Source organism: Oncorhynchus mykiss, chromosome 2 (genome assembly GCF_057628025.1).
Source record: "Oncorhynchus mykiss isolate SJ-2025 chromosome 2, ASM5762802v1, whole genome shotgun sequence".
In the NCBI taxonomy this organism is placed as follows: domain Eukaryota; kingdom Metazoa; phylum Chordata; class Actinopteri; order Salmoniformes; family Salmonidae; genus Oncorhynchus; species Oncorhynchus mykiss.
Genome location: NC_143023.1, coordinates 73,335,009 through 73,359,867, shown reverse-complemented (window position 1 = coordinate 73,359,867; position 24,859 = coordinate 73,335,009). Strand labels below are relative to the sequence as shown.

At 41.3% G+C, this 24,859-nt stretch overlaps 1 protein-coding gene across 1 annotated transcript; it reads left to right on the top strand.

Moving 5' to 3' along the window:
- Window positions 1-14,940: 14,940 nt before the first annotated feature.
- znf592 (zinc finger protein 592) lies at window positions 14,941-19,866 on the top strand. The gene is given in 9 exon segments (XM_021571293.3): window positions 14,941-17,247; window positions 17,362-17,540; window positions 17,635-17,808; window positions 17,927-18,086; window positions 18,192-18,464; window positions 18,658-18,770; window positions 19,064-19,202; window positions 19,320-19,763; window positions 19,766-19,866. Coding segments are annotated over 9 exon segments (3,819 nt in total). The 5' UTR covers window positions 14,941-14,958; the 3' UTR covers window positions 19,814-19,866.
- Window positions 19,867-24,859: the final 4,993 nt, after the last annotated feature.

Genomic DNA, 24,859 nt, shown 5'->3' with positions numbered 1-24,859 from the left:
ACAGAAGACCTAGCCCTTTTTTCTCAAGTACAACCATAACATACATTTTACATGTCTCATAAAAGTGCTCTTTGAAAAAAATATGACACATTTAAAAAGCTTTAGACAAATATGTACTTAAAAATGTCATCTAAAAGATTGCCTATTTTTTTCAAGTCACAAACGCAGTGCTGTTTGCTTCTGTAAACAAGATGCCAGTGTGGCACAATACAAATTCTGTTATGTTGGTTTGTATGGACAGTGTAGACAAAGATTTTTATAACTTAACCCAAGATAGACCATAGCCTGTCCTTTCTTAGTCCACTCTGTACGTAACAGATTCTAGTTTTGTGAACAGAAAACTGTATTGAGATCAAATGTTTCATTAATCAGAAAATGTGCATAATGTTGGTCAAAATCCATCTCTCTCCATCTCCTACCACTGCTGGCCACTAGGCTTCCTCTCATCACCATATTTTGTAGTGAGTGGATAAGCCAACCGGATGATTCACACTTATACATCCGGTGAAATATCTGGCTCATTGTTCTGTGCTATAACTGCAGTCCAGATTATATACGCTATTGGCTTCAATAGGCCGTTTAGTTGTTTTTCAACTATACAAACTCATTTCACTTAAAGGATTTTGTCAATTAACTCGTGGATACCATTTGTATGTCTCTGTATGCAGTTTGAAAGAAGTTGCTAACTAGTGCTAGTACAATTGCTATTTAGCGTGCTAGTAGATACCCATAGACTTCCAGTCATTGCGCTAACACTAATTACGGCATATGGAACTACCTTAAACTTCCTTCATGCTGGACAGAGACAAAAATTGTATCCACGACTTCATCTGACTCTTGGGAAGTAGATACAAATCCCATTACCAAAATCACAAAGTACAGTGCCTTGCGAAAGTATTCGGCCCCCTTGAACTTTGTGACCTTTTGCCACATTTCAGGCTTCAAACATAAAGATATAAACTGTATTTTTTTGTGAAGAATCAACAACAAGTGGGACACAATCATGAAGTGGAACGACATTTATTGGATATTTCAAACTTTTTTAACAAATCAAAAACTTAAAAATTGGGCGTGCAAAATGATTCAGCCCCCTTAAGTTAATACTTTGTAGCGCCACCTTTTGCTGCGATTACAGCTGTAAGTCGCTTGGGGTATGTCTCTATCAGTTTTGCACATCGAGAAATTTTTTCCCATTCCTCCTTGCAAAACAGCTCAAGCTCAGTGAGGTTGGATGGAGAGTATTTGTGAACAGCAGTTTTCAGTTCTTTCCACAGATTCTCGATTGGATTCAGGTCTGGACTTTGACTTGGCCATTCTAACACCTGGATATGTTTATTTTTGAACCATTCCATTGTAGATTTTGCTTTATGTTTTGGATCATTGTCTTGTTGGAAGACAAATCTCCGTCCCAGTCTCAGGTCTTTTGCAGACTCCATCAGGTTTTCTTCCAGAATGGTCCTGTATTTGGCTCCATCCATCTTCCTTCCTCCATCGATTTTAACCATCTTCCCTGTCCCTGCTGAAGAAAAGCAGGCCCAAACCATGATGCTGCCACCACCATGTTTCACAGTGGGGATAGTGTGTTCAGGGTCATGAGATGTGTTGCTTTTACGCCAAACATAACGTTTTGCATTGTTGCCAAAAAGTTCAATTTTGGTTTCATCTGACCAGAGCACCTTCTTCCACATGTTTGGTGTGTCTCCCAGGTGGCTTGTGGCAAACATTAAACAACACTTCTTATGGATATCTTTAAGAAATGGCTTTCTTCTTGCCACTCTTCCATAAAGGCCAGATTTGTGCAATATACGACTGATTGTTGTCCTATGGACAGAGTCTCCCACTTCAGCTGTAGATCTCTGCAGTTCATCCAGAGTGATCATGGGCCTCTTGGCTGCATCTCTGATCAGTCTTCTCCTTGTATGAGCTGAAAGTTTAGAGGGACGGCCAGGTCTTGGTAGATTTGCAGTGGTCTGATACTCCTTCCATTTCAATATTATCGCTTGCACAGTGCTCCTTGGGATGTTTAAAGCTTGGGAAATCTTTTTGTATCCAAATCCGGCTTTAAACTTCTTCACAACAGTATCTCGGACCTGCCTGGTGTGTTCCTTGTTCTTCATGATGCTCTCTGCGCTTTTAACGGACCTCTGAGACTATCACAGTGCAGGTGCATTGATACGGAGACTTGATTACACACAGGTGGATTGTATTTATCATCATTAGTCATTTAGGTCAACATTGGATCATTCAGAGATCCTCACTGAACTTCTGGAGAGAGTTTGCTGCACTGAAAGTAAAGGGGCTGAATAATAATAATTTTGCACGCCCAATTTTTCAGTTTTTGATTTGTTAAAAAAGTTTGAAATATCCAATAAATGTCGTTCCACTTCATGATTGTGTCCCACTTGTTGTTGATTCTTCACAAAAAAATACAGTTTTATATCTTTATGTTTGAAGCCTGAAATGTGGCAAAAGGTCGCAAAGTTCAAGTGGGCCGAACACTTTCGCAAGGCACTGTATCCCTTTAATATTCATAATTTGTTTGGAAAGCTGGATATGTACATCTCACATTTGAAAGAAGCATAGGAGAAAACCAGTTCCATGAGTGCATCTAAGGACAGCTATTTGTTCCACTCGTTACTGCTCACAACTAAAACAGTCTCAGACATCCGACAAAGTGACAAAGTGCTACGGAAATGGAGACAATCTAGCTGAACCGCATAAAAATCAACTGGCCCTCAAGCCATTCCAGAGTAGGATGAGAAATTGAGAATACATTACTGGTCATTTAAAAGTAAGCTCTGGCGATGTTCACTGGCTATTAAGCCATATTTGAAGACAATGAAATGTATTAACAGGTGTTAATGACCACATTTATGGATTTTGCTGCAATTAAATTGAGAAGGTCATGAGTCACTGATTTGGTCTCACCTAAGTGTCCTTTAGCAAATGATTCCAAGTAAATAGCGTATGATTCATACCATTTCCTTGTATTGTTTATAGATACATTTACAAGCAATACATTAACTAACGGCATGATTTGACACATTTTTCTATAGTCTCCAACGGTCCTGTTTTTAATGTATTAGAAGCAACATTTTATGACATAGTAGCCATTGTAGAAAAAGCGCCATGTGTAATAAAAGATTCCAATAACCAGAATTGGTCTGGCAAATTCAGTTGCCCATTGCCAATCTATTTTGAGGCCCAGGGTGTGCTCAATGTGTTAAGATGTTCACAGAAGCAGTTATGGAGCTTAGCATCTAATGTCTAATGCAGTTCTGCTATCAAAAATTGAAATTTGCCCTCAAAAATGTGTAATTTTAATAAGATTGATTAGTGTTCATCCACTGAAAGTTAAATCCTAGAATGAACTGGTCATAAGACACCAACATAATGTTATTCATAAATAATCAGTGAAATACATTAATGTGCAAAGACTGCACTGTTTACATCATCTGGCCTTTAGCAGCCTGGATAAGATATCCAGAGACCTATTCAAAACAGCTGAGATTTCACACAATTGAAACATCTATTCAAACCAAAGATTCAAGGCCCATTTAACCTAGAGGAAACAATCAGAGGCTATAGATATTATTTATTTGAATGTTTTTATTTAACCAGATGTCACGAAGAGATTTACATATTTTCACAAGCTAAGCGTCAGTATAGAATGCTGTTCATCGACTACAGCTCAGCATTTAACAAACTTGTCATTAAGCTCGAGACCCCGGGTCTCGACCCCGCCCTGTGCTACTGGGTCCTGGACTTCCTGACGGGCCGCCCTCAGTTGGTGAAGGTAGGAAACAACAGCTCCACCTGTTAGAGGAATTTAACTCCTACAGTGGGGAGAACAAGTATTTGATACACTGCCGATTTTGCAGGTTTTCCTACTTACAAAGCATGTAGAGGTCTGTAATTTTTTATCATAGGTACACTTCAACTGAATCTAAAAAAAATCCAGAAAATCACAATGTATGATTTTAAGTAATTAATTTGCATTTTATTTCATGGCATAAGTTTTTGATACATCAGAAAAGCAAAACTTAATATTTGGTACAGAAACCTTTGTTTGCAATTACAGAGATCATACGTTTCCTGTAGTTCTTGACCAGGTTTGCACACACTGCAGCAGGGATTTTGGCCCACTCCTCCACACAGACCTTCTCCAGATCCTTCAGGTTTCGGGGCTGTCGCTGGGCAATACGGACATTCAGCTCCCTCCAAAGATTTTCTATTGGGTTCAGGTCTGGAGACTGGCTAGGCCACTCCAGGACCTTGAGATGCTTCCTTCGGAGCCACTCCTTAGTTGCCCTGGCTGTGTGTTTCGGGTCGTTGTCATGCTGGAAGACCCAGCCACGACCCATCTTCAATGCTCTTACTGAGGGAAGGTATGGGGCGATACATGGCCCCATCCTCCCCTCAATACGGTGCAGTCGTCCTGTCCCCTTTGCAGAAAAGCATCCCCAAAGAATGATGTTTCCACCTCCATGCTTCACGGTTGGGATGGTGTTCTTGGGGTTGTATCCTTCTTCTTCCTCCAAACACGGCGAGTGGAGTTTAGACCAAAAAGCTTTATTTTTGTCTCATCAGTCCACATGACCTTCTCCCATTCCTCCTCTGGATCATCCAGATGGTCATTGGCAAACTTCAGTCAGGCCTGGACATGCGCTGGCTTGAGCAGGGTGACCTTGTGTGCACTGCAGGATTTTAATCCATGACTGCGTAGTGTGTTACTAATGGTTTTCTTTGAGACTGTAGTCCCACCCTTCAGGTCATTGACCAGGTCCTGCCATGTAGTTCTGGGCTCATCTCATCTCAAATGTATATACTGTACTCTATACCATCTACTGCATCTTGCCTATGCCGTTCGGCCATCACTCACCCATATATATTTTTTATGTACATATTCTTATTCATTCCTTTACACTTGTGGGTACAAGGTAGTTGTTGTGAAATTGTTAGATTTCTTGTTAGATATTACTCCATGGTCGGAACTAGAAGCACAAGCATTTCGCTACACTCGCATCAACATCTGCTAATTGTGACAAATTAAATTTGATTTGATTTTATATTTTTTTAGGTGAGTCCTGGCCAAGAAAGCAGCATGTGTATGTATATGCCTGAGACATAACATAATGAATTGACGTTAAACCAGTGCAAAAAGCATTAAAAAACGAATGAGGTTTCATAGCAGTGAATAGCTACAGTAAAGCTGCATTTTACTCAAAAACATTTTCAATTGGCACCCTCACCACCCAACCTGGTCTCAAAGCATTTTGTATTTTTCTGTATGTAAATCAAAGATACTGGTATGATATGGTACATAAGACAGGTGGTTACTTATGGCAAAAACGAAAGGAGGGTGAATGTTCGGAGCTGGGTGTATAACGCAAACATCTAGCATCCCAAAGGTTGTGAGTTCAAATCTCATCTCGGATAACTTCAGCATTTTATATAATTAGCACATTGTCAACTACTTACTACTTTTTAGCTACTTCGCAACTACTGAACATGCTAACTAATCCTTCCCCTATCCCTTTACGTACAAATAATATGAAATGCTCTGAGACAAAGTTGCTCCACCTACCACCGCCAGTACCTGCCCTAGAACACAACACACACCAGCAACCTAGACTCTAGACAAACACCCCCAGCTAAAATCCAAAATCCCCCCAAAAATCGCCCCAAGAAAAGGCAAAGGTTATGAAAGGCTTCAGGTTTACATTTGCGTGTTTGAGACAGATTGATAGTAAAACACATTAACACGAGTATACAAATGACGATGTGGATCTCAGTTAATCAATCTACTTTCACTGGATGGCTCACACGTTCTAAAGAAGCCTATAGGACTACAACTTTGCTTTCCCAGAGACTAGGCTACTACTACGCTAAATAGCTGACGATTACAAAAACAGACCAAAAACAGTGACAAACAAAACTTCTGATGAAAGAAAGAGAACAGTTAGCCACTGCATTTACAAATACACAGTGAATATGAGTAGAAATGCAAATACATCAACTTAAACACAGGAAGCACCAGCGCCTCAGTCAATAAAAAAGTGGAAGATGACGCAGATGCTAAGCTACAGGACTGTTTTGCCTGCACAGACAGGATTATGTTCCCGGGATTCCTCCGATGGCATTGAGGAGTACACCACATCCGTCACTGGCTTCATCAATAAGTGCATCGATGACGTCATCCCCACAGTGACTGTACGTACATACCCCAACCAGAAGCCATGGATTACAGGCAACATCCTCACTGAGCTAAAGGGTAGAGCTGCAGCTTTCATGGAGCGGGACTCTAACTCAGAAGCTTATAAGAAATTCCGCTATGCCCTCCGACGAACCATCAAACAGGCAAAGCGTCAATACAGAACTAAGATTGAATCGTACTACACCTGCTCCGACGCTCGTCGGATGTGGCAGGGCTTGCAAACTATTACAGACTACAAAGGGAAGCACAGATGCGAGCTGCCCAGTGACACAAGCCTATCAGACAAGCTAAATTACTTCTATGCTCACTTCAAGGCAAGCAACACTGAAGCATGCATGAGAGCATCAGCTGGACAGCTGTGTGATCATGCTCTCTGTAGCAGATGTGAGTAAGACCTTTAAACAGGTCAACATTCACAAGGCTGCAGAGCCAGACGGATTACTAGGACATGTACTCCGAGCATGCTATGACCAACTGGAAAGTGTCTTCACTGACATTTTCAACCTGTCCCTGAGTCTGTAATATCAACATGTTTCAAGCAGACCGCCAAAGTCCCTGTGCCCAAGAACACTAAGGTAACCTTCCTAAATGACTACAGACCTGTAGCACTCACAGCTCTAGCCATGAAGTGCTTTGAAAGGCTGGTCATGGCTCACATCAACACCATTATCCCAAAAACCCTAGACCCACTCTCCAATTTGCATACCGCCCCAACAGATCCAAAGATGATGCAATCTCTATTGCACTCCGCACTGACCTTTCCAACCTGGACAAAAGGAACACCTGTGTGAGAATGCTATTCATTGACTACAGCTCAGCGTTCAACACCATTGTGCCCTCAAAGTTCATCACTAAGCTAGGGAACCTGGGACGAAACAAACCCCTCTGCAACTGGATCCTGGACTTCCTGACGGGCCGCCCCCTGCTGATCCTCAACACGGAGACCACTCAGGGGTGTGTGCTCAGTCCCCTCCTGCACTCCCTGTTCACTCATGAATGCACGGCCAGGCACGACTCCAACACCATCATTAAGTTTGCCGACGACACAACAGTGGTAGGCCTGATCACCAACAACGATGAGACAGCCTATAGGGAGGAGGTCAGAGACCTGGCCGAGTAGTGCCAGTATAACAACCTCTTCCTCAATGTGATCAAGACAAAGAAGATGATCGTGGAATACAGGAAAAAGAGGACAGAGCACGCCCCCACTCTCATCGACAGGGCTGTAGTGGAGCAGGTTGAGAGCTGCAAGTTCCTTAGTGTCCACATCACCAACAAACTATCATGGTCCAAACACACCAAGACAGTCGTGAAGAGGGCACGACAAAGCCTATTCCCCCTCAGGAGACTGAAAAGATTTGGCATGGGTCCTCAGATCCTCAAAAAGTTCTACAGCTGCACTATCGAGAGCATCACTGCCTGGTATGGCAACTGCTCGGCTTCCGACTGCAAGGCACTACAGAGGGTAGTGCATACGGCCCTGGGGCCAAGCTTCCTGCAATCCAGGACCTCTATACCAGGCGGTGTCAGAGGAAGGCTCTAAAAATTGTCAAAGACTCCAGCCACACTCATAATAGACTGTTCTCTCTGCTACCGTGAAGCAATCAGTACCAGAGCGCCAAGTCTAGGTCCCTGAGGCTTCTTAACAGATTCTACCCCGAAGCCATAAGACTCCTGTACAGCTAATCAAATGGCTACCCAGACTATTTGCATTGCCCCCCCCCCTTTACGCTGCTGCTACTCTCTGTTTATTATCTATGCATAGTCACTTTAACTCTACCTTCATGTACATATTACCTCAATTATCTCAACTAACCTGTGCCCCCACACATTGACTCTGTACCGGTACCCCTGTATATATCCTCGCTACTGTTATTTTACTTGTTATTTTTAATATAATTTTTTACTTAACACTTATTTTTCTTAAAACTGCGTTGTTGTTTAAGGGCTTATAAGTAAGCATTTCACTGTAAGGTCTACTACGCCTGTTGAATTCGGCGCATGTGACAAATACAATTTGATTTGATTTGAACCAATCACATTAATGAAGCGGTTTCCTCTATCTGCTTGGACCCCCAAAGCCTCTCCACACAGCGTAGGCCTAATTGGGCAAAAAAAGTCAAAACAAAGGACAATGTAACAGTGATACCTTCCAAAGCAATACACATTTGGATTCTGTCAAAAGGGAACAAACACACATTGATACAGTTGAAGTAACAAACATAGGCCTACCTTCTGAGCACAGTCGACCCCAACCAAACAATTGCCTTCAAGCCAAACAAACACAGCAACACCGCAGCAGCACAGACCTTCAAATAAATCATGCAGAAAAGCTAATATACATGCTTTTGTCACTTCTAGATTAGACTACTGTAATCCTCTACTCTCCAGCTACGCGGATAAAGCACTAAATAAACTTTCATTATTGCTAAATACGGCTGATAAAATCTTGACTAGAATCCCCCAAAATGTATCATATTACTCCAGTGCTAGCCTCTCTACACTGGCTTCCTGTTAAGGCTTGGGCTGATTTCAAGGTTTGACTATTAATCTACATAGCATTACATGGACTTGCTCCTACCTATCTTTCCGATTTGGTCCTGCCATGCGTACTGTACGCTACGGTCACAAGAGGCAGGCCTCCTTATTGTGCCAAGAATATCTAAGCAAACAGTTGGAGGCAGGGCTTTCTCCTATAGTGCTCAATTTGTATGGAATGGTCTGCCTATCCATGTGAAAGATGCAGACTCGCCCAGGGGTGCAGTCTGGCACAGGGGTACAAAGGTGAACGGCAACGCACTGGAGTGACAAACCGCCCTTGCTGTCTCTGCCTGGGCGGCTCCCCTCCCTCCACTGGGAATCTCTGCCTCTCACCCTATTATGGGGGCTGAGTCACTTACCAGCGCTCTTCCATGCACTCCCTATGAATGGTGCGTCACGTTGTGCCAGGTTTTTTTTGCTATACTCAACTTGAGTGGGTTGAATCACTGACGTGATCTTCCTGGATGGTTTCAAGGCCTCTCGGGCTCGTGCGGTGGAGGAGATCTTCGTGGGCTATACTCAGCCTTGTCTCAGGGTAGTAAGTTGGTGGTCTGTTGATATACCTCTAGCGGTGTGGGGGCTGTGCTTTGGCAAAGTAGGTGGGGTTATGTCCTGCCTGGTTGGACCTGTCCGGGATATCGTCGGACAGGGCCACAGTGTACCCACCTAACGATATCCCCTGACAGGGCTACAGTGTCCCCCGACCTCCCCCTGTCTCAGCCTCCAGTGTCTATGCTGCAAAAGTCTATGTGCCGGGGGGTGTGGCTCAGTCTGTCTTATCTGGTGTCCTATGTGAACTTAAGTATGCTCCTTCTAATTCTCCCATCTCTATCTCTCTCTCCCCCCTCCCGGAGGACATGAGCCCTAGAACCAAGCCTCAGAACTATCTGGCCTGATAACTCCTGGCTGTCCCCGTCCCCAGTCCAACTGTTCGTGCTGCTGATCCAGCTTCTGCTGTTTTGCCCGTGGCTATGGAACACTGACCTGACCTGTTCACAAGAGGTGCTACCTTGACGTGCTGCTGCTCCAGTTTCAACTGTTCTGCTTGTGGCAGTGGAATCCTGACCTGTTCACCGGACGTGATACCTTATCCCGGACTTGCTGTTTTCAACTCTCTCTCTCTCTCTCTCTCTCTCTCTCTCTCTCTCTCTCTCTCTCTCTCTCTCTCTCGCTCTCTCTCTCTCGCTCTCTAACGCACCTGCTGTCTCAACTGCTGAATGCTCGACTATGAAAAGCCATCTGGCATATACTCCTGAGGTCCTGTTGCACCCTTGACAACCACTGTGTTTATTATTTGACCCTGCTGGTCATCTATGAACATTTGAACATCTTGAAGAATGATCTGGCCTTAAATGGCCATGTACTCTTATAATCTCCACCCGGCACAGCCAGAAGAGGACTGGCCACCTATCAGAGCCTAGTTCCTCTCTAGGTTTCTTCCTAGGTTCCTGCCATTCTAGGGAGTTTTTCCTACCCGCCGTGCTTCTACATCTGCATTGCTTGCTGTTTGGAGCTTTAGGCCGGGCTTCTGTATAAGCACTTTGTGACAGCTGCTGATATAAAAAGGGCTTTATAAATACATTTGATTTGTTTTGATTTATGCTTTTATGCTGCTTGAACTGTCTGTTATTTAGGGTCCCATTGGAAACACTGACCAAAATTGGGATTCCTATCCTAATCGTACCCTGTCACACAATGCAGTGTAAAAAATGTCCTCCTCACCAGGAGGGATCAACCAATGAAGTTTTCTGTGGCTAATAAAACAATTTTCCACCACCATTTTCAGATTTTAAGACACCTTATGATGTTGCACACCCTTGGCTGTTGTCGGAAAATCTGAAAATGGTTGTGTAAAAATTTTGTTTTAAGACAATACACATATTTGTCCTGTTTTTTTTTCAGATGGCACACCATTAACTGCCCTGTGCTTCGCTGTCCATGCATAGGCTATAGCCTACTCTACTCTACAGAAAGCCAGCATGTGCAGGCGGGAGCGGAATTAAGAAATCGGTCCCGTGCATACTTCTATTGTGTGCCATGACAGTGAAGCCTGTAATGTTAGAGCTGTTTATTGCTGTGTCCATGTGAAAGGTAGGGAATTAGCTGGAGAAACTGACAGATCAATAATGTTACATTACCATAGGGACTAATAAAAGTCACATTTCACAGAAATAACGTCAGAATTTCAATCTTCAATCGTTTGGCTGATAGTTTCATCCTTTGATTCAGGTCTAGTCTGATTGAGACAAAAGAATAGCTAATGTTAGCCAACTTTTGGCCAGTTCTCTCTCTAGCTGGTACATCAACTGGCGAAAGCTAACCAAGTTTACTTCTGAAACAGGACAAAACAAAGGCTACAAACCATTTCTATACAAACAACAACTGTTAGATAGTAATAATAGCCACCTCAAATCTATATCTAACAGATAGCTGGAAGCTAAAAACTGACCTGGCTGTGGTAGCTACTAGCTAGCATAGCTAATTAATTCATCTCAATTCAGAGGGGATGAAACATTAGCTAACATTACATGTTAGTTACAATACTAGCTCAGCACTGGGAATAAATACTAGTTTTGTTTAAAAGATCAGTTAACTAAAGAGTAGCCAGTTTCCGCTCTGCTTGATTTTACAACAATTTAGAACACCTACTCAGTCAAGGGTTTTTCTTTATTTTTACTATTTTATATATTATAGAATAAGTGAAGACATCAAAATGATGAAATAACACATATGGAATCATGTAGTAACCAGAAAGGTGTTAAACAAATCAAAATATAATTTTTAAATCTTTAAATAGCCACCCTTTGCCTTGATGACAGCTTTGCACATGCTTGGCATTCTCTCAACCAGCTTCATGAGGTAGTCACCTGGAATGCATTTAAATTAACAGGTGTGCCTTCTTAAAGGTTAATTTGTGGAATTTGAGCCAATTAGTTGTGTTGTGACAAGGTAGAGGGGTATACAGAAGATAGCCCTATTTGGTAAAAGACCAAGTCAATATTATGGCAAGAATAACTCAAATAAGCAAAGAGACAGTCCATCATTACTTTAAAATCTCTACAGGATCAGTGTCCCCCCCATGGGACGGTTAAGCTAACATAGGCTAATGTGATTAGCATGAGGTTGTAAGTAACATAAACATTTCCCAGGACATAGACATATCCGATATGGGCAGAAAGCTTAAACTCTTGTTAATCTAACTGCACTGTCCAATTTACAGTAGCTATTACAGTGAAATAATACCTTAATATTGTTTGAGGAGAGTGCACAATTATGAACATGAAAATGCATGAATAAACCAATTAGGCACATTTGGGCAGTGTTGATACAACATTTTTACAGATATTCAATAGTTCATTGGATCAGTCTAAAACTTTGCACATACACTGCTGCCATCTAGTGGTCAAAAATATTTATTTGTATTATGTTTTACCGTATCTAATGTGTTGATGTTGAGATGTGTCTGTTTTTCCTACATTAACTTCACATTTCCACAAACTTCAAAGTGTTTCCTTTCAAATGGTATCAAGAATATGCATATCTTTGCTTCAGGTCCTGAGCTACAGGCAGTTAGATTTGGGTATGTAATTTTAGGCGAAAGTTCATTAGAGTTCCAAGCCTCAGAAATTGCAGCCCAAAATAAATGCTTCACAGAGTAAAAGTAACAGACACATCTCAACATCAATTGTTCGGAGAAGACTGTGAATCAGGCCTTCATGGTCGAATTGCTGCAAAGAAACCACTACTTAAGGACACCAATAAGAAGAAGAAACTTGCTTGGGACAAGAAACACAAGCAATGGACATGGGACCGGTGGAAATGTGTCCTTTGGTCTGGAGTCCAAATTGGAGATTTTTGGATCCAAACGCTGTGTCTTTGTGAGACGCTGTGTGGGTGAACGGATGATCTCTGCATGTGTGGTTCCCACCGTAAAGCATGGAGGAGGAGGTGTTATGGTGTGGCAGTGCTTTGCTGGTGATACTGTCTGTGATTTATTTAGAATTCAAGGCACACTTAACCAGCATGGCTACCACAGCCATCTGCAGCGATACGCCATCCCATCTGCTTTGCGCTTAATGGGACTATAATTTATTTTTCAACAGGACAATGGCCCAACACACCTCCAGGCTGTGTAAGGGTTATTTTACCAAGAAGGAGAGTGATGGACTGCTGCATTAGATGACCTGGCCTGCACAATCCCTCGACCTCAACCAAATTGAGATGGTTTTGGATGAGTCAGACTGCAGTGTGAAGGAAAAGCAGCCAACAAGTGCTCAGCATATGTTGGAATTCCTTCAAGACTGTTAGAAAAGCATTCCAGGTGAAGCTGTTTGAGAGAATGCCAATCGTGTGCAAAGCTGTCATCAAGGTAAAGGGTGGCTATTTGAAGAATATCAAATATAAAATATATATTGATTTGTTTAACACTTTTGGTTACTACATGATTCCATATGTGTTATTTCATGGTATGATGTCTTCACTATTATTCTACAATAGAGAAAATAGTAAAAATAAAGAAAAACCCTTGAATGAGTAGGTGTTCTAAAACTTTTGACCGGTAATGTACTTAAGTACCAAAAGTAAATGTAATCACTAAAATATACTTATGTATCAAAAGTAAAAGTACAAGTACAAGTATAAATCATTTCACGTTTCTTATATTAAGCAAAGCAGATGGACACATTTTCTAGTTTTGATATTTACAGATAGCCAGGAGCATGCTCCAACTCTCAGAAATAATTTACAAACGCAGCATGTGTTTTGTGAGTCCGCCAGATCAGAGGCAGTAGGGATGACCAGGGATGTTATCTCGATAACTATGTGAATTAGACCATATTTCCTTTCCTGCTAACAATTCAAATCATCGAGTACTTTTGGGTGTCAGGGAAAATGTATGGAGTAAAAGGTACATTATTTTCTTTAGGAATATAGTGAAGTAAAATTAAAAGTTTACACCACTATGTGCCCCAAATGCAATTCTGAATTCTAATACATCAACAGCGCGATTTCAACTGATTCTTACCTTTTTTGTGTCAAATGAACTAATTATTGTATTTTGTTGAATTTATATAACAACATTCCAACCTTGTTTAGCATTATATATTCGAGTCCAATTGTGGCATGATTCCACTGTTTTCTGTCGGTTTGCATCAGTTTCATTGGGGGGCTTTTATTTTGAAGGCGATCCCTCGACTCCGCTATTGTTGCTCACGCTAATGTTGTTCACAACACACTGGTCTGGTGACGAAGGGGTGGACTGCCTTTTCTCATAACAATTACTGAAGCCTATCACATTGATAGCTTCCAATAGTTGATCAATTTGTGAATGATCAATACATTTTTACTACAGACTCGCTAGATAACAGGACATGTTAGCGCCCGCGGGTTTCCTAGCAATAAATCAATAAGCTAGCTAGCTGTTTTGTTGCAAAGGAAGAAGTCCACCCGAAAAGAACGAGGCCTGGGGAGAATTATGGCAGCAACACCGGTAGCTAATCGATAGATAGGTGAACTCTTCTTTTGTACTCATTATATGGTCGAATATATATTTAATCTCATAGCTAGATGATGTAGCTTGTCATTGAGTTAACGTTAGCTATGTTAGAACTGCAAGTGTCAAATATCCGAGCTAACTACACTTCTAACGTTACTTTAGCTTGCTTGCTAACTAACAGCTATCTCTAGCCTCTGTATACACATATACGCTTTATTTAGCTACAGTTTCACCAGCTCTCTTGTAGTATAATACGTTTGATGAGATATATTATAGCCAGCAAATTATTTTGACGTTAAACTTCAATAATCTACACTTTGTTGTGGCTAGCTTGCCAGCTGGAGATTTGTTAACGTTTTCTAGCTAGCTAAGTAGCCACTTGGGTCAAGTGCTAGGCGAAGTTATTTGACAGCTAGTTAGCTAACGTTGGTGAGCCAAAATGTTTAGCATTACAAGGTAGCTAGTTAGTGCACTTTAAAGTAAACATAATTCATATTAATTGATCTCCGGTATCTGCACAGAGGGAGCGTCCCATAATGACACCAACTGACAACCTTGCAGAATTTTAGCAACAAACATAAACAAGAGCCAAATGGTAAAGAACTCTCCAACGTCACTGTCCTCAGGGAATATGCCATATATCTTGTAAGTTTATGTGCTTATGTTTTAACTCCGTGTTTTACTCAGGTTTTGCAAGCATTCGAACATGGGTGACATGAAGACCCCTGATTTTGATGATCTTTTGGCTGCCTTTGACATCCCCGATGCCACCAGTTTGGATGCCAAAGAGAACATCCAGGAGAGTCACGATGAGGCAGAAGGTCAGCTGAAACACACAGGGATGTGTATGGATGACAGCTTATCTGTTCACCAAGCTGTGGGTGCGTCTGATGTACCTGCTGTCAGTGTTATAGTGAAGAACACAAGTCGCCAGGAGTCGTCTGATAGTGGTGGAGAGAGAGAGGGCCCACACTTTGGACACCCATTGCAAAATGGTTTCAGGGGGTCAGGGGCCGCCATGGAGTCTCATCAGATAGACCACAGTGGTTCTAAGTCTTTTGTGTCTGCTTTGAATGGGGGTGGCTCAAGAGGGCTCTTAGGGAAGACCCCCGTCCAGCACAAACTTGAAGGAACGCCATCCTTCTCACAGTCCTTTTCCCAGTTCAGCCCCATCTCTAGTCCAGAATCTGAAGACAGCCGAAGCAATGGAGTTGATATCCGTCCAAAACAAGAGAGACCCTACTTCCCTGCTGCCTCTATATTTATGTCTGCAGAACCCCCAATGTCAGACAATCAGAAAAAACAGCTGTCTTACAGCATGTTTGACAAGTGCCATGAAGTAGACTGTGACGTACCTGAGAACCTTCCAAGGAGCAAAGGAGAATCTATCAAAGCAGAGGATACCAGGACAGAGAAGCCTGACAGTAATGTCAGTGACCAGAAGGTAAAGGGAGATTGTCATAGTAGTGCAATGCTCCCTACAAATGATCATAACAATATTGTGTCAAGCAGTAACGTTAATATAGTGGCAGCGTCTAATATGCCCACCTCTCATCCATGTGTCAAAACTCCAACATCAAAACTATCGTCATGCCTTGAGGCATTAGTGGCTCTAAATGCCAGAAAGGATCCCAGTGAACAACCAAACTATCAAGATCTATCATTGGCTCATGATGACAACATAAAGGTTAGTCCTAAAGTGCCCATGTCACCACAAAGTCCCAGGAGTCCTCTTGAAGCTGTGAAGCGGTTAATGAAACCACCTGACAGTCCTGTAAGCATTTGCAGTAACAGCAGTGGCAAGGGATCCCCTGCACTGGCATCTGGCTCACCCCCAGCCATACCGAGGGTCAGGATAAAGACCATTAAAACCACGACTGGGCAAATCCAGCGCACTGTTACCAGTGTAGTACCTGATTCAGAAAACGAGGACGTTCACTCTGTTGAGTCCTCTCCATCCCAGAGTATGATTGTTGAGGATGCCTACCCAAGTTTGTCTCCCTATCCCTCTCATAATGTGATAAGTGATATTATTGTTGATATGCCCATCAAAAGTACACCAGTTGGTGCTCTGCCCTCAAAGGTTACTGATACTAAATTAGAGGGGAACTCCAAGAGGCCAGGACAAATGCAGTCCGCAACTATTTTTCATAATACAAGTAGTCCTGTTATGAGGTCTATGCCAGTTGCCCAGCATGGGCCTTCTACACAAAAGAGGATTTCATCCGTTCAAACAGGCAACTCTCCCAATACAAGCTTGCTTCCCAAGGCAATGCACTTAGCTAACCTGAACCTAGTCCCTCACAGTGTTGCTGCCTCAGTCGCAGCACGCTCCACCTCCCATCAACAGAGCCAACAACACACGCTTTCCTCTTCTATGGTGTGCAGCACTGTCCCATTGGTACACCAAGTGAAAAAAGCTGCCCCTAATCCACGTGCTGCCATTCCTAGCACAGCAGCAGGAACTTTAAACAGACTGTTAAATAATGCCAACCCTGTACCCACATATGTACCCAACCTAAACCCACCACCTGAGAGCAACATCAACTTGCCACCACGTGGATATTGTTGCCTGGAGTGTGGGGACTCCTTTGGGGTAGAGAGGAGTCTTGTTTATCATTATGGCAGGAGAAGTGTGCACATTGAAGTAGCCTGCACCCACTGTGCTAAGACCATGGTATTCTTCAACAAGTGTGCCCTGCTGGCACATGCACGGGAACATAAGAACAAAGGTGTGGTGATGCAGTGCACACAGCTCTCCATGAAGCCCATAGCAGAGGGACAGATGTTTGCACCCTTGATCACTGAATCCTCTGTGCATGTGGGCTCCCATGTGCCCCCATTATCCTCACCTAAAAGCCAACCAGTCATGCCCCTCTATCCAGACAAAGTAATCCGCCACAGACTCCGCTGCCTCGAGTGTAACAAGCAGCTATCGGACTACAAAGGTCTCGCAGGCCATTACCAGAGGTTGTCGGAAGAAATGGAGGGACTGGTGAGAAATAATTCAATTGAAAATAATTATAATTGCTGAAATGTTCAGTATCATAGGCCAGGTAAAAATGAGAGTATTTCTATATGTTTTGCTCTGTGTTATTTTGTCATATAGATGTGTAAGGTGTGCTCAATGCTGCTACCCAACAAGTGCAGCTACCGGGCTCACCAGCGTATTCATGCCCACAAGTCCCCTTATTGCTGCCCTGAGTGTGGTGCGCTGAGTCGCTCTGTGGATATACAGAAGCATGTGAAGGAGAACTGTCTTCACTATGCACGCAAGGCTGGCTATAAGTAAGTCATTACTAAAGTATATGCTCAGTGGATACATAACACAAAACTATTCTTATAATGTTGTCCACTTTTTTGTAAATCCTTTTTCTTCTAGGTGTCTTCATTGTGATATGGTTTTCATGTCATTTAATGTGCAGAAGAGTCACATTGAGGAGAAACACTGTGAGGTCTTCTATAAGTGCACCATCTGTCCTGTTGCTTTCAAGTCTTCTGGTGGATGTGAAATGCATTTGACAACTAAGCACAATGCCAGCAAAGTGTCCCCTCAGTGAGTTTGTGTAACTAAATGCATGTTCTGAAATGGGCATATTTGCTAACACATCTTAAAGTTTGACGTGATTGATTTCAATGCTATTTGTTCCAATTGGGTTGTTTTTCTGTTCCAGGTTAATCTTCAAGTGTTCTTGTGAGACAGTGTTCAAGAAAAAGCAGTTATTGCTTCAGCACTTCTATCAGAATGCCAAAAAGCGTGCTACCTGTGTGTTCAAGTGCCCTGAGTGCACTTCAATCTTCACCCAAAAGCAGCCTTTAATGCAGCACTTCAAGGTATGGCATCATCATCATCTTCAATCTAGTCACATTGACATAAAAAGGGGCACATAATGCTCAGTTTTAGCTCTGTCTTTTAAAAGCTGTCTGTCTATATTACAGGGGGTACATGGAGGAATCTTCAAAGAGGAGGTGGAGAAAAGCACAAAACCACCTGAGATGACCGCACAGCACCAAGATGTTACCTCGGGATTCCACCAGCCAAAGGTAAACACTCCCATAAAATACTCAGATGGAACCAGAAAAAGGGCCAACTTGGGTGCTAGAGACAGCAAGCCCAATCTGAAGAATGCTGGCTGGAACTGTGGAGAGTGCCTACACTGGCTGCCTGACCGAGAAGCCTATGTCTCTCACATGAAGAAAAACCATGGGAGGGTGAGGATCAATTTTGTAATTCTATTGCGCATTCAAACAAATTTCTGTAGCATTTATACTATAGGACAGATTATAATTTAGGGACCACCTCAGATGTGGGATTTACAACCTTCAGGCCCCTTAATGAAATGAAATAATTCCCAAGTCAGCTCAACCCTTAATTAAGTAAATCTGCTCTCTGTGCATTCTGTAGTCATTGAAGAGTTATCCATGCCGGCAGTGTGAGAGGTCTTTCAATTCCTCTACAAGTTTGAGAAGACACATTCGCAATGACCACGATGGAAAGAAAAATACATTTACCTGCTGGTGAGGGTTTCATCCTGAAATCTACATTACAGGGCCCGGTTTCCCAAAAGCATCTTAAGGCTAAGTTCATCTTTGGAACCATAGGATCCTATTGTTCTAAGATTAACATAGCCTTAAGATGCTTTTGGGAAACTGGGCCCAGTACATTGCTTCCTGAAAGATTGGGGCATAACTGGCACTTATTGGCTGCTGGGTGGCTCCACAGTAAATGGACAAACATGTAAAAAACAAAACGGTGGTTACCACATTTTATGACTATTTTTAGTATGATATCATTTATTCTTATTGTGCAGGTATTGCACAGATGAGAGGACAACATTCACTACAAACATCATGTTGAAGAACCACATCAGTTTGATGCATGGGATCAAAAATCCAGACTTCAGTCTGTTAAAATCAGCCCCTCTGGATAGCAGTAAAGCCTTGGGAGAGGTGATTTTTCTTTTAAAAGTAATACCAATATGTATGATCTTCATTTCTTCAGCATTTTACACATTGTCAAAAAATATACACTTTTTAAATAGAATGATCTTTAACTTTGATATGCAGGGACCTGTTTCAAAGAGACCTGCTGTTGAGTCTGAGGGAGAGGGGCAGGAAGGCGCTGCCCTAGAAGGCTCCCCCGCCAAGCGTCTGAAACATCAGTTTCGCTGCTCAAAGTGTGGCTTCACCACAGAGGATGGCACACAGTTCCAGAAGCACATACCTCAGCATAAAACTGATGAAAACACTCCCCAATGCCTGCACTGTGGATTATGTTTTGCGTCCCAGCTATCTCTCAACAGACACCTGTTTATTGTGCACAAAGTCAAAGAGCCCGAAGAAGAGAGGAAAGAAAGGATGGACATGGAGTACGAGTGCAGAAAGAAGCAGGAAGAGGACGTGGGGAAAGCAGTGGGTGTGAATGAGAGAGAGGACTTGCCACCACCATTAGTTAAATCTGACCCCCAACGGGCAGAGGATCCAACCAGGTTGCACTGTGAGCCTGCAGTAAGACTGACTGTAAATCCACATACAGCTTTCACCTAGAGTTTCATGGATAGTGTCATCAGCAGGCAAAATAAAATCAATGAGAGCAATTTTGAACTTCATAAAAGCTGCGATCTCCATTTCCTTGGGTAATAGTAGTTTAACTTCAGATGCTTGACATGCTGCACTAAAGTGGTACCTTTTTTTTATTTCATTTTTTGCCTTTAAACTAAATGCTTTTTGTGTTTCTCAAAGCCTTGGGACTGGCAGTTGTTCCAAATCAATTGGATAATTTTGGAAAAAGATTATAATGAATTATTTACTTTGTTTTACCTTTTGAAGCTTGCATGTTTTGTATTGTAATTCATGTATTAAAATGCCTCTGGTACATAACCACACCCACCTGTAAAGGCACAGGGTTTGGTTCATCAGTATTCTGTAGTGACCCCAGTTATATCAGTTACGTCCCTCAGGCTTACCTCACATTTAGTTTCATATCATGATGACTTTGCTTTAGTTTATGACAGCCATATCATATGCTTGGTTTCATATTTTTGGCCTTATAAAATACATAATAATAGATGGCGCTTCAAGCAGGTCGTGGCTATACTGGTGTTATGTAACAGTATTACAACTTCTATCATACTGTATGTTGAAATATTTACTCTTACCTAGGTACCATTTAGCACAGATTATATATTTTATATCCATTCCATACCAAAAATAGTTTCACATTCATTTATTATGAAAGCCGGCTAAACTACCCAAATAGCACTTTTCTACAAGATCAAATACAGGTGTTGGAGTTAAATGCCTTGCTAAAAGATATTACCTTTTTACTACTGATTTTGTAGCTTGGTAAAAGTGAGCTTTCATTCATTTAAAATGCTCTTATCTATATTCATAGTAGTGGTGACTTGTCTTAGTGATGTCATTGATGTTTTTCTTGGTTAATTGTAATCTTTGGTGAGTGTGAGAAAGCATCTGTTTTGCAAGATAATGCAGGGTGTTGGAAGTGGCTCATTGCCAGCAGTGTACTAAGGCAATTAAAAGAGCAGTGATTTAAATGTAAAGGGTTAGAGCATGTCTGAGTGCATGGGAACATGTTGAAATAAGCTGATGATGGAGACCTGTGCAGCTGTATCTACCTCCATGGTGTATGGCAGTGATTGTTAAACTTGGGATGTTTTGGGAGATTTCACTTTTGTTGCAAGCAATGTAAAATTAATTGTTATTATTCTCAATGTATATCTCCCACAATATTAAATTTTATAAATTACTTTGGAGATTATTTATAGTCACATTGACTTATCCTGTAAACTTTCTATTAAAGTGCTGTATGAACTGTTCATTTTCTAGTGGTTATCTGATAGTGTTCATCCCAAACAGAGCCACTGTTAAAACGCAGTGTCTATGAAACTTCACATCTCAGTGTTTTTATATAGCCTGTCAAGAGAAACTTTGTACTTTTGATAATATGTACAATATTATGGACATGTAAGCTAATCCATGTACACAGTAGCTAATGAACCCTTTATATTTGCAGCATTTCTTAATCCATCACATATATATTCAACCTGCATCGGCCATTGTGCCTTGCTGTAATGTTTACTTAAAATAACTGCAAATAAACACGAACGTGTCAGCATAAGCATCCTTTGTCCTGAAATGATCCCTTCTGTGATGAAAATGTGCTGGAGAAAAAAATGTTTGCCCTTCAGAAGGTTTTTTTCTCAGTCCAGTCAAACCAATATGGCTAGTGTCTCCCCAACCGACTGGACAATATGATGCGCCAAATCCAATCCCAGTCAAGTAATAAGCAGTAGCCAGCGGGGTTGATAATGAATGACTTAATCTCATTTCAATAAACGGCGCGTGATCATATAAATGCTGGTGCTGTGACACGAGAGCACGAAATTCCCAAGAGCAGAGCAAAAGGTGGTTTTAACCTTGACAAGTAGCCTACCATATTCTGTACACAAATACTGTAGTTTTAAAAAAAGGATGACGAGAGGCACATTGACCTGCAAATCGGGATTTATTTCTTGCTTTGTTCTACTCTCATACATAGGTATGACATCTTCGATGAGTCTCAATTTAAATGAACTTAGAAATAAAGTTTCAAACATCAAGGTAAATCAGAGGGGAAGTTTATGGGCAACTGGTAAGTTATTGTCATTTATAAAGTGTCACTAGAAATTATTTCAAAATTGAGGCTAGAGCAATTTATTACTTCACAATTTAATTTTGATGTCATGTTATATCACCATAATATGTTGGTTTAGTTTACTCTGAATAATTCCGTTTACTATTTGTGATTATTCATGTACTGATAACATTTTAAAATGTATATTTTGCCCTTAGGCCATTTCATGGGCAAGAAAAGTGTGGATAGCTCGTTTTTGGAATCTTCCTTCGGGGGTGGAAAAAAGATCCCTTTTGGAGTTCAGTCTGCCAACCCCAAGCGCAAGGCAGAGAGTTTGACAGAGCTGTTAATTGAAGAGGTGCTGAAAAGGGCTCTACAGATTCCGCAGAAACGGGGCATTAGATCGGGTGAGTTAAAAGGGGTTTAAGGTATCTACTGTGAGTGAATGGTGTATGTTGATGTTGGGATCTTATTGTACATGTATCACATTCCATATGATACATTCATGTGCAAGCAGTAGCCTATACTGTATGTGTGTGTACCGTACCAACAGAGAGTACATTAATTACCGTCTCTGCCTATATCAGCCTAATGTCAGATTGGTCGCAGGCACATGCTGCGTTGTAATTTCCCTTGTGTATTTCGTGTTGACCTAACAGCACAATGTATTTGTATTTCATTTGTTAAATTGTTAGGAGGCGGTTTTCCTGATGAAATTACTGGACAACATTTGAACCAACAGAAATAAACTGAGAAGGCAGAGGGCACGCAACACCTGTACAGTATCAACCCAGAAAGAAGATGAATGGAGGATTTCAATAAAGTCATCATATCGACATTCGCAAAATGTTAATCTAAACCAGCGTTTCTCAAACTCGGTCCTCAGGACCCCAAGAGGTGCACGTTTTGGTTTTTGTCCTAGCACTACACAACTGATTAAAATAATCAACTAATCATCAAGCTTTGATTATTTGAATCAGCCGTGTAGTACTAGGGCAGAAACCAAAACGTGCACCCCTTTGAGTCTCCAGGACCAAGTTTGGGAAAGCTGAGCTAAACTAGCCTAATGTATTATTTAAAAAATAAAAATAAATTATATATATATATATACATATATTTCGCCCCATAATTATACACTCTTGTAGTGCTTCTCATATCTGAATAAAAATTGAATAACAAAAATGTTTCATGTCTTGAGGCAATTTAGGTCACTATCACCCACATTTATCATATAAAATGAAGCCTGTCCACTACACTTATTGTTTTAGCAATTAATCGATGTTGTATCAACGCTTCTTTATACTATAAATGGATAATCTGTTCAGCTTTAGAGCATATGCCCTTCACGTCACTTAATGCTTTGATTATCAATGATGTGTGATGTGAAGATATACCAAAGATTATATTTTACATAAACCTTGTCCATCTGTGGTTATACACTGAACAAAAAATATGAACGCAACATGTCAAGTGTTGATTTCATGAGCTGATATGTGAAAGATCCCAGAAAATGTTTCCTTATGCACAAAAAGCTTATTCCTCTCAAATGTTGTGCACAAATGTGTTTACATCTCTGTTAGAGAGCATTTCTCCTTTGCCAAGAGAATCCATCCACTTGGCATATCAAGAAACGGATTAATCGGCATGATCATTACACAGGTGCACCTTGTGCTGGGGACAATAAAAGGCCCCTCTTAAAATGTGTAGTTTTGTCACACAACACAATGCCACAGATGTCTCAAGTTTTGAGGGATTGCGCCATTGGCATGCTGACCAGGGGCGGAGCCAGAGGGGTGTCCAGGTTGGCACTGGACACCCCTGACATCTGATTGGCCACCCCGGGTGACACCCTAAAATTTAATTCGCTACTGGCAGTTTGATGCTGATTGACATCTCATTTCACCTCTTGTTGAAAGAAGCATTTATTTTGACGTTAGGTGGCGCATTTTTCAAATCGAGGACGAGGAAGAGAGAATATTAACGTTGGTTGCGAGATACAGAAGAAGAAGAAGAACATATAGAAGAAGAGATAATATTTCCACAGCTTCACGATCTATTTTCGAGATTGGCGAAAGCATCATATTTGAAGTAAGTTTTAAGGTTTAGCATCGGGTTTAGGTTTACTGAAAAACTATTACGAAAGTTAAGTCGCTGTGTAAGTTAACTTTAAACATTTGGCTCCATTAACAGACAGTTAATCAGATAAGAGAGATCGAGGTCAGCTAGGACACTGACATTCTAAAATGATATATCCAAAGGGTATCATGTCACACAGATTTAATTTGGTCTTGATTAGGCCAATTCCAAAATGTTTCTTTGCTATTAGTTAAAATAATATATATGAGCATAAATAGGATACTGTAAGTTTGTAATATTGATGGGCACTAAAATTATTAATATTTGATTATGCCTGGTATGTCAAATTGCAGTGTGTTTTTTTTTGTAAATAAACAATGCAATTTATGTAACACACAAATGCTATCTTATCTCCTTGGTGCTTGAGCTTTATTTTCTGAAAATACTTTGGATGTTCAACACGTATAGACCCAGATTATATATTCATGAAAACAGAGTGACCCAAGTCTCTCCAGTATGTGAGTACAGTGTGTGTGTGTGTGAGAGAGAAATAAAGAAATTGAGCTGCAGTTCTGAGGTAGAGACTGTGACTATTCATAGTATTTTGAAGAATTACAGTGAAGTAACCCTTTTGGACCATACTATCACACTATCACCACATTTAAGAACTCCAGGTTAAGTGAATTATCACTTCTACCTCTAATCAGTAATCATAGGATTCATTCATGCTCCTTAGATGCTAGGTTAGGGTTACACACAAATTTTCTGTCATGGTCTATGGACACCCTGAAGTAGCCTTGGCCAACCCACGTGTAAAACTCGAGTTCCTGACTGCAGGAATGTCCACCAGAACTGTTGCCAGAGAATGTAACGTTCATTTCTCTACCGTAAGCCGCCT